This window comes from Atractosteus spatula, chromosome 28 (genome assembly GCF_055471065.1).
Source record: "Atractosteus spatula isolate fAtrSpa1 chromosome 28, fAtrSpa1.hap1, whole genome shotgun sequence".
NCBI classification, from domain to species: domain Eukaryota; kingdom Metazoa; phylum Chordata; class Actinopteri; order Semionotiformes; family Lepisosteidae; genus Atractosteus; species Atractosteus spatula.
In genome coordinates this window covers 169,215-180,359 of record NC_142733.1, presented here as the reverse complement: position 1 = coordinate 180,359, position 11,145 = coordinate 169,215, and the positions used below count along the sequence as shown (strand labels likewise).

At 41.5% G+C, this 11,145-nt stretch overlaps 1 protein-coding gene and 1 pseudogene across 1 annotated transcript; one reads left to right on the top strand and one right to left on the bottom strand.

The window, feature by feature from the left end:
- Positions 1 to 5,476: 5,476 nt before the first annotated feature.
- LOC148813678 (general transcription factor II-I repeat domain-containing protein 2B-like) lies at positions 5,477 to 6,048 on the bottom strand (annotated as a pseudogene).
- Positions 6,049 to 8,118: 2,070 nt separating this feature from the next.
- On the top strand, positions 8,119 to 9,726 carry LOC148813677 (uncharacterized). The gene has a single exon (XM_088907882.1). It carries the CDS (start codon positions 8,372 to 8,374, stop codon positions 9,506 to 9,508), a length of 1,137 nt encoding a protein of 378 aa, XP_088764008.1. The 5' UTR covers positions 8,119 to 8,371; the 3' UTR covers positions 9,509 to 9,726.
- The last annotated feature ends 1,419 nt before the right edge of the window (positions 9,727 to 11,145 follow it).

Here is an 11,145-nt window from a genome sequence, read left to right as displayed (position 1 = left end):
TCCTTCCTGGTCTGTTAATTTAGTTTCTAAAGTAATTTGTCGTTGCAAGAGTTTCTTTATCGCAGTTTCTGTTGTTAAGACCCTTGTTTCCACTTCTTCGATCCGTCCCTCTGCTTTATCCAGTCTTTTATTAACCTTGCTCAGCTCCTGTTTAATATCCATAAGCTGCTCTTTATTATCCCGTCTGAAGTCTCTAAGTTCGTATAATATTTTCTGAAGACTGGCATCTGCGCTATCTTGTTCAGAGTCCGTTGAGCTACTTCAACTATGGTCTGAAGTTGCAATTTCAACATTTTCCACGGTCGTTAGTTATCTCCTGCTTCTCCTGACAGCCCCTTCAGCCATAGTTATTATTTTTTCAAACGTAATGTAGAAAAAAACACTTTTTCAGGGCTTTATTACAAAGTTGCCGGGCGATCCATATTATGCTGCCTTTCCCGTCCGCATTCTAACCGGAAGTCCTGCAAAGTCAAATTAAAGCACATTTAAATGGGATTTTTTCCCCTCCTGTAGAAGTAATTCTCTATAATGTTAAAATGAAATAAAGTATTTTGTTGTCTTCACAATTATATGAAAAATAAAAATCTGGAAATTACTTAATTGATAAGTATTCACCCCCTTTGCTTTCACAACCTAAATTGGGTGAGGTATTGAATTATCTTGAGAAATCACACTAAATACGTTAACAAGGTACACCCTGTGTTCATTTTGAATCCACCTGTGTTCAATTGCTTGATTGTACAATGAATATCACTGACTTTGTGAGGTCTCACAACTCAAACAGCAGATCAGATCAGTCCTGCTGTCATGAAGACCAAGGAGCTGCCTGTGAAATTTTGATAAGAAGTTGTTAGGAGGAAAAAGGCTGGAGAAGGTTATAAAAAGATTGGCAAAGCTTTGAACCTTTCTAGGAGCACCGTGAAGTCCATTGTAACAAAAAACATGGCACAACCCAGACACTACGAAGATCAGGCCATCCTACCAAATTGAGAAACTGGACAAGAATTGCCAGAGAAGTGACCAAGAGGCCAGCTACAACACTGACAGAGTTGCAGAGCTCTTTGGCTGAAATGTCCAGACATCAACAATCTCTTCGACACTTCACAGATTCATCATCTTTGGGAGAGTGGCTAGAAGGAAGCCACTTCTGAGAAAGGCCAACATTAAGTCATGCCTAGAGTTTGCTAGAAGGCATGTGACAAAACCTGAAACCTTTTGGAAGAACATTTTGTGTTCTGATGAGACTAAAGTTGAGCACTTTGGCCTAAAAGCAAAGCGCTATGTTTGGCGCAAACCAAATACAGCCCAACACCCAGGTAACACCCATCCCTACCTTCAAGCATGGTGGTGGCAGCATCATGCTCTGGGCTTGCTTTTCAGCAGGAGGATCTGGAAAGCTTGTTGCCATCAAGGGCAACGTGGATGGAGCCAAATACAAGCAAATCCTTGAGGAGAACCTGTTTCAGTCAGCCAGAGATCTACGTTTAGGGCAAAGATTCATTTTCCAGCAGGACAATGACCCAAAGCACAGGACCAACACTATCAAGGAATATAAAGAAGGTTAGTATTCTGGAATGGCCCAGCCAGACTGTGAACTTGAATCCAATTGAAAATGTGTGGTATGACCTGAAAATTGCTGTCCACTGACGCAATTAGAGAAACTTTGCATTGAAGAAAGGGCAATAATTCCACAATCTAAATGTGCAAAGCTCATACAGACATACCCAAAAAGACTCATGGCTGTAATTGCTGCTAAAGGACTATGTACAAAATATTGCCTTGGGGGGCTGAATACTTTTGTAAATGATAAATGTAAGTCTTTCATTCTGGAGAAACTAATGTTCTTGAAAAAAAAAAGTTTTGTGCACTGAATCCACTTGCAACTGGTATAACTCCCATGGCTATTTGAAATAGCTTCTCCATTTCAGTGAACACACCACTCTCTGTAAACTATTGAAAGGAAAATGAAGCATATGTATCATTGGACACGATACCTTGCTTCTTTGTGAACTCTGACCTAGCTTCCTCTGTACTTACAGTAGACGAGAAGTGTTTCAAGTTTCTCTTAATTAATAATTAATAATTGCTTACACTTATATGCACTTTTCTGGACACTCCACTCAAAGCCCCACAGGTAACGGGGACTCCCTTCCACCACCACCAATGTGCAGCATCCACCTGGATGATGCGATGACAGCCATAGTGCACCAGAACGCTCACCCCACATCAGCTATCAGGGAGGAGGAGAGCAGAGTAATGTAGCCAATTCAAGATGGGGATTATTAGGTGGCCATCATTGGTAAGGGCCCATGCGAAATTTGGCCAGGTTACACCCCTAGTCTTTTTGAGAAACACCCTGGGATTTTTAACGACCACAGAGAGTCAGGATGTCGGTTTTACGTCTCAGCCAAAGGACGGCGCCTATTTAGAGTATAGTGTCCCCGTCACTATACTGGAACATAAGGACCCACATGGACCGCAGGGTGAGCGCCCCCTACTGACCCCACTAACACCTCTTCCAGCAGCAACCTTAGTTTTTCCCAGGAGGTCTCCCATCCAGGTACTGACCAGGCTCATACCTGCTTAGCTTAAGTGGGTTGCCAGTTGTGAATTGCGGAGTGATATGGCTGCTGGCGTGATGGATCTTCTGTCCATGGATCTTGGACCATAAAGGCTCTCTTGGCCATAAAGGCTGAAATCTCCAGTAGACTGGCACCCCATGTATCTGCTTTTCATGTTCTAAAAAGGTAGGCTTCTGTGTATGGCAGTCACACAGTTTGTCTCTTTTAAAATTGTTACCTTCAAGAGAGCTGAAAAAGTCCTGCTCTGAAGGACCAGAATGGACTAATATCTCTCTCAGTGCCTTTTAAGTACTCTGAACCATAGGGTGGACTATGGAGAAGTCCAAGTCTTCCCTTGGAAAATGCTTAGAGAGAAGGCACTATATGCACCAGTACATCTTTCATCCAGTGATAGAGGGCCACAAAATTGAATTGTCTGACAGCAATAAGACCTTTGGCTTTATCAGAGTCCTGCATGCTGGAGGCAGCCATGTGTTCTAGCACATTTCCCAGGGCTTTTAGTGATCTGCAAACAACTGACACTGCACTCTGAATTCTCAACCACCTCACTGTACGTGGCTGAGTAAACGTCAGAGTTGGCTTCTTGAGTTGTTTCTGCAACTCATGAAGCTTGTTGCTTCTTATAGCGGAGTTGCTAAATTTAAACAAAAAAAGTGCCCTCACGTCTTGCTGGAACCTTTTCACTTGTTGCACAGCTGCATCACTTGGAGCAAGGGCAAGCTGGTGAGCTGTGTAGGGCAATCCGGTTAATTCTGAATTGAATTCTTCCTGCAGTTTTTGAACAACTCCTTGGTGGCTTCCTGTCATAACAGCATCTCCATCTGTGCATACTGCAACACGTTTGCTTCCATTTATATATATTTTTTCACTCATTATGTTGCTTTATATCTTGAAAAATGTTTTTTTCCATTTGAAATTTCTGAGTTTCTAAAAAACTTTGTTTTCACCTTGTTTCCGTGTATGTACCTTACAGAAGTATTAAGCCGCTTACTGTGCTTACAGTTGTGAGAAAAAGATTGTGAACCATTTGGAATTATCTGGATTTCTGCATGAATGGCTCCTAAAATGTGATCTGATCTTCATATAAGTCATTAATAAAGTCTTATTTCACAAAAACACACACTTGACTTAGATGAAGATCAGATCACGTTTTAGGAGCTATTCATGCAGAAATCCATATAATTCCTAAGGGTTCACAAACGTTTTTCTCACGACTGTATGTCAGTGGACCCATACAATATTAAGGAAAACACAGGACTTGTACCCACAGTGGCATCTAACTCTTCTAAGAGTGTGCTTGCTAAGAGATAGCGTGATGCATTTCTGACAAACCTTTGTCATTCCGTAGTTTGATCCGTCAATCTTAAGACACTTCAAAGAAGAACATTCCATTTCTTTCATGAATCTCATGAGTTCCATGAAATTTGAATTGACTAACTCGTTTTTTGCAACAAATAAACGCCACTTTAAGTAGCCTTTTTACCTCTTCCTTGCCATACAATTGTGCGGCTTCGATTGCGCCAGCCATAACATTCTTAGACGATTCTGCTTCACGCTTTCTTTTGAGTGCTGCATTATGAGCAACTGCGTTTGAGTATCTAATTTATATAAACGTTTTGTAACATTGGCTAGCAAACCTCACACTACTAAACATGTCGCAAACTGAGCAGCTCATTTCTCCGTCTTTCATTTCAAGGCCACAGGTATATTTTCAGCCAACGTGCCTGAATCATATCTTTGCACGCTTTTTCCTCGCTGTTTCTTTTGTAAATCTCCTCATACCCGTCATTACATTTTTCAGCATCTGCTGTTTTTTCTGTGGGGACTCGCCTTATTCAGACTTAAGACTTTCCTTTCAGTTCCATTGTTGATCGAGTTTATTAGCCAGATGTTGAAGTTTTCTACATTGAGCAAATGTTAACCAATTCAAAATCAATTTTCTATCCCTATTTGTCCGCCTATAAGCAATGCGAGATGTGCAACACGACTCCACAAAGAGTGACGTCACTAAAGCTTGTAATAGTGCTGTGCAACATGCTTTGAAAACTCAATCTGGCAGAGAATACGTGTGGATTGATTTAGGCTAATTCTGCTTGCCAATAGATGCATGTGGGAAATCCCTGCATTCTTAATGCTGGATTTGCGGGAATAACTGAAATTGTGCCGCATACCTGCAATCCCACGCCGAAATTCAAACCCTGATTTATTGTTATGTTTAAGTCTGCTGTTGTTATTGAGCGTCTTGCACTATGTTAGTGTTGTCTTTCCTTTTTGCGAGTAAATTCAAAGCAACCTTCCCCCCCCTTATCATATCAAGCAACGGCTCAGTGGATAATCCTCTCTGGACTCATTTTCTCCCACAAGTTATCTCTGTGCCTTTTTACTGTTTTTCCCTTCTTTGGTTTATTTTTTGAATTGCCAGCTCGCCTCTTTCTGTTTTAACTCGGAGGTTCTCTGTCATTAAAAAGTTCTGTATCAGACAGCGAAGGAACAAATAATAAGTTTATTCCAGGCTGAAAAGAGAAGAAAAGAAACACAGGCTTTGGAGCCGTCTTCGGGTATGAGAAAGACAGGGCAGACAGCAAAGATTATATAGCATAGGAGAGCAAAAACCCGGGAGAGTGGCGGAGGTTGGAGAAGGGGAGAGTTAGATTGGCCACTCAGGTGGTGCGAAGTTGAGAGAGGTGTAGAGAGGTGTAAAGTCAAAACCTATAAATGAATAGAGAGGATTAGAAGTAAGCAAATCTGTCGCTGAGAGAAGGGGAAGGTGTGAACCAAGTTTCAGGATAATTGTAGTTTCTGAAGTCTTTCTGCTATAGGAGTTAAGAAATCCTTCTTTGAGAACGCAGATGAACAAGACTTGTTGTGCCTTAGTTCTTGAGCATGTGACACGTCTAGTGTCCTAAGAGTGGGGAAATGTGTGAATGAGTGATGATCATCTGTTTTGAGAACAAGGTGAGCTTAGCTCTACATGCATTCACATTCGAGTGCAGTTCTGGAAGAAATACACTTTTTCCTTGCAGTTTCATGTTAAGCTCGTTCAAGTGAGCAAAAATGTCCAGAGTGACCGTAAAGTCGCAGAGCCAGTCTGAATCTCAGAACTCAGGGAAATTCGTGGCTTTCCCCAGGTTATCCAAAAAGGAGTCAGTCTCCCCTCTCAGCTCCCACACTCGCTTGAATACTTTTCCCAAGCTGAGCCAACGAACACGTTAATAATAGAGTAAGATCATGGTGATCTGAGCCAATATCTTCAAGAAACTGAATGAACTGACGATGATTAAGTTCCCTCGCGCGTATGTTTCACAAGTTTCACAACAGCTTTCACAACATGATTGAGGCCCAGCACGTTTTTGCACAAGGCTTCCTGATGAATGATGCAGTGAAGAAATATTACCTCCGCCTCAGGGTCATTTTCTTTCAGTTTGTCCTGTATTCTCTTCAGTTGTCCAGCATTTTTCCGAGTTAGATTCGGAGATCATTCTGTGGTCACATTTACTAATTTGCTCCACAGTAGCTTCATTTGGTCAATACAACGTAACACCTTGTCATACAAGTCCGAGCCCTTCGTTGTTCCTTTAATAATCTCCATTGATAAAAGCTCCTCCGTAATTTCAAAACTGTCTTTAATTCCCCTGACAAAAATTAGAAGCTGTGCAGTGTCCTTTATATCAGTACTTTCAGCCAATGCAATTGAATAACTTGAAGTTCTCCATCTTCTTGTTCACAAGCCAAGTCTTCACAAATTACCTCGACCCGACGGGTTCTGCGTGATAAACTTATTTTCTCAAATTTGCTCTGCTTTCTGGACAAAGAATATCTGCGGTTTCTATCATACACTCCTTCAAAAAAAAACCTTCAGAGAATAGCTTGCTTTGTTTAGCAATGTTATATGCGAGCGGTGGTGTGCCTTTGTGCTGGCCTCTTGGATGGTAGAAGGGTGGGAAAAAACATTATGCTGAGCCTGTAAACTAGGGGCTAGTTTGGAAGCTCTATTAGCCCACTCCTCCCATGACAGATTGCTAGCACAGTTAGCATCTTTGGTAGAAAAATGCCAACTGAGATTGTATTCGTTGAACACTGTAACACTTTCCTTACAATTAAACATATAGCCTTTGTTCCAACCTCTGTGAAAAGGTATTTTGCAGTCCATTCTTTGTTGAACACTCTGCATTCACTGTCACCTTTCTGCTTCTTCACTCCGCTCATTTTGACACAGGATTGCAGTATGATGCACCCACTTGTTGAGAGGGTCTCTTTGAAATTTGTATTCTTTTTTCTTGCAGAGGATGCAATATTTTACAAGGTGGACATTTAGAACAAGGGCTACTATTTAATTCTATATCATTTTATAGGGATGCGTGCTAGGAACCTAAGTAATCAGTTATATCAAAAGAAGTTATCTTGAGTGAATAGGGAGGTAGGAGGTTGTGCGTGATTTTGGAACACTGCTAATCTTGTAAGCACAGAAATGTTTGATAGATAACAGAAAAATATTTAAGGACTGTTCTGGCTGAATTACTTGGAAAAAAATACACCAAGCATCTCTGTGTTTTTCCCCCCATGCGCTTGAAATAAAAATGTATTTTAGCTTCTGAGATGGACTCCTGACTGTCTTTAAAGGGGAATTGGGGAAACATTTCTCAAACACACTGATTCCCCAGCAAATCAAATTGGTATTGCTTTCATGCGCCATCTAACGTCAAGAATAATGAAATGTAAGAAAAAATAGCCCCAAACAAGGTGGAAAATGGTGAATATTGACTAATTTATTTTTTACCTCAAGGGACGGTTAAAACTAACCTCAAGGGCCCAGGGGTGGTCTAGATGCTAAAAATCCCTGTATCTTAAAGTTTGTTTTCTTGTTTCTCCATGGTGTTATTTTTAAATTCTACTCTCAGCCCATGTTAAAGGTTTTGTCCTCTTGTCCTGTGTTTGCAGGGCCAGAGGCCAGTGCTCTCTCTCATGCTGGGGAAAGGGCCCCTCTTGAACAGCAGCACAGTGAGGAGGAGTGGGGCTCCAGTCTGATGCAGGAGACAGAGCCCACTGCTGCAGAAGAGAAAGAAAAACTCAGTGAACAGCACACAGAGAGCAGACAGAGTGTTGTGGATCTGGACTGTGTGCCCATGATAAAGACAGAGCCTGAGAGTGAGACATCTGGTTTCCTAGTATCTGATGATTTTACAGAGAAGATTAATAATCTGGACATGAACAATATTAAAGAAGGTTGTAATGAACTGGACTGTGGCTCTGTACAAAACCACAAAGAACACCTAGATAAGTTTAATCTTAGAAAGCAGGACGTAGAGCCCCAGTTGATTGAACCTGCAGAGCAGCAGATGAATGTACCTGGTGAAGAGAACAGCACTGAGTTACAGCACCCAAAGGAGAGTCAGTACAGGAAGGAACAACAGCAGCTCCTACAGGGCTTCATAATAAGGTCTTGTGCTGTTAAAGTGGAGCGCCTGTCATTGCATAAGGGGTTTAAACAAATGAATGTTCCTTTAGTATCTATGGACTTTACAGAGTAGTGTAATAATTTAGACACTAATAATATTGCAGAGCATTTCAATGAAGTGGCATTGGTATCTGTACAAGGGCACAAGGAAGAGGAACAGAAGGAATTGATTTTTTTCAGTCTAAGGGAGCAGGAAATTGGGTCCCAGCTGCCACAGCCTGCAGAGCAGCAGACTGATGTACCTGGTGAAGAGTACAGGACTGAGTTACAGCACACAGAGGAGAGTCAGTACAGAGAGGAAGGGGAGAAACAGCAGGGAGGCCCACAAGACTTGATGAGTCCTTCTTCTGCAATAATGCAGAGATTGTCAGTGCAGCGGTGGATTGATCATTCAAGCAACTTAAAATATCACCAGCTCACTGCAGGTCAGAAGATCAGGAGGACTCATTCTAAACCTTGTTCAGATGAGGTGAAGAAAATGTCAGTACAGCACAGACAACAGCAATGTTTCCAGCAATCAGGTAAAGTAAAAAGTCACCAGCACACTCTCATAGAGCACAGAGCATTCAGATGCAATCAATGTGGGAGGAATTTTAGTTGCTTAGACAATTGTGGGAACTGTTGGAAGAGTTTTAGTGACTCAAGTACCTTAAGATTCCACCAGTGCATTCACATGGGAGAGACATCATTCACCTGCCATCAGTGTGGGAAGAGCTATAGTCAGGCAGGCAGTGTAAAAAAACACCAATTAATTCACACAGGAGAGAAACCATTCAGCTGCAGTCAGTGTGGGAAGAGTTTTAATCGGCAAAGTCATTTAAAAACGCACCAGTTTATTCACACTGGAGAGAAACCATTCAGCTGCAGTCAGTGTGGGAAGAGTTTTAGTCAGCAAAGCCATTTAAAAATGCACCAGCGCACTCACACAGGAGAGAGACCATTCAGCTGCAGTCAGTGTGGGAAGAGTTTTAGTGACTCAAGTACCTTAAGAGCCCACCAGCGCATTCACACAGGAGAGAGACCATTCAGCTGCAGTCAGTGTGGGAAGAGTTTTAATCGGCAAAGTCATTTAAAAACGCACCAGTTTATTCACACAGGAGAGAAACCATTCAGCTGCATTCAGTGTGGGAAGAGTTTTAGTCGGCAAAGCTATTTAAGAATGCACCAGCGCACTCACACAGGAGATAGACCATTCAGTTGCCATCAGTGTGGGAAGAGTTTTAATGACTCGCGTACCTTAAAAGCCCACCAGCGCATTCACACAGGAGAGAGACCATTCAGCTGCAGTCAGTGTGAGAAGAGTTTTACTGACTCACGATCCTTAAGAGCCCACCAGTGTATTCACACCGGAGAGAAACCATTCAGCTGCAGTCAGTGTGGGAAGACTTTTAATCGGCAAAGCCATTTAAAAAGACATCATCTTATTCACACAAGAGACAAAAACATGATTAAATGTTACACAGAAGTTTAGAGTTGTAAAATGATTTATTCATTTTAAAAATTCAAATCTTCTTGTTTTTTTCTAAACTATTATACCTTGGGTAGATTATGGAATAAAGAAGTCTTTAACCTCATAGCAGAACTCACCAGTGTCTGTATAGGTTTTAAATTTACAATGCCCTCAAGTTAAACATGCATCATCATAAACGAAACATTTTAAAAAAATACAAATGATACGCTCATGCAAGTGATCTCCAACATTCTCTAAATCCAGTCAATAAATAATTTGATTTATCAAAATAAATTGAGTTTTTGAAACTATTGTATTTTATATGAAATTGTTTACCCTTTTGCTTAAAAACATTACCAACAAGAGTTTCAGTCTTTAAACCTGAGTATTTTCACAACAGAAATGCAGTTCACCCCTGCTTGGAGTAAAATAATGTGAAACATTGATGTATTTGTATTTGCAGTGGGTTTTTACTTTAAAATTTCTTATTTAATTTAATTTTATTTTCCTGTTGTTGTACAGTGTTGTGTGTGACAGGAGAAGCTGAATGGTGGCTCTTCCACCTGTTACCTTTTATTTCAAATTATTAAAGTTGAAAATTAACATCCTTCTAACGACTTCAATATACTGCAGCTTTTGGGCTGCACTGCTCATTAATAAGACAGAATTAAGTGTTGCTGTGCTTTCCTAAATGAGGTCCCCATCCTTCTTCCTCTGCACCACAGAGAAGCTATTCAGATAGTTTCTGATTTAAAGTGTTTTCTTTCCAATAAGCAGCAGCTCCCAAATGGGGATGCACCCAGCTATGCCTGGCTATCATGATCAATGGCCATTGTTACTCTTCTCTCACCTTGCTCAACCAGTCAGGGACCTGTGGGGCACGTGGGTCTCAAATGCCTGCCAAACTTTCAATCAGTCATCACCTGTCTTTGTTCTAGCTAAAGGAGACTGCAGAGCTGATAACTTTGCTTCTCAGGCCATTTTCGCTCACCTTAGAGACAATCACGTGATGGCCAGTGTTGTCTGTATTGGGACTGGAACCTCATTTCAGCAAAGCATCCGCCAGGAGAAAACCAGTATGTTAGGAATTCTTGCCCGAATCACTAGCGGCCAACGTGGACGCTTAGCTTGATCACCGAAGTATACGTTTGGACTCTTGTCGACAATCTGAATAAGTTTTTATTCAGCAGTAGCGCTACACCAGAAGCAAGCCACGTTTCTTCCACCCTAACAAGTGACTTGCTCGGACCCGCAGTTATGCTCTCTGCATAGAGACTTCTTACTAGTCAGCCGGACTACTAGTAGCTCCCTGGGAAGGCAACGACTGTCACACGCGTTGCGGCCTCTCTCTCTCCTTCCTTCTTTCTGCAGCTCGGAACTGCACCAGGACTGGTTGGCCGGGAGCCAGAGGATGCCGATAGGACACTGCAACAGAGCCTGCCAGCTGGTCTTTTGTGTCTGTGCCCTGGGAAATACAAATCCATATTTGGATAAGTAAACCCAATATTCTGCATTGCTGATCGAGAATTCAATTGTTATCTCAATAAGGGTTGATAGCAGTTTAATTCGTGTTGAGTTACACATTTACTTATGAGTAATTAAGGTAGAATTCATATTCATGAGACTGATGAACAAAACACTATTGCTGAATTTCGTTA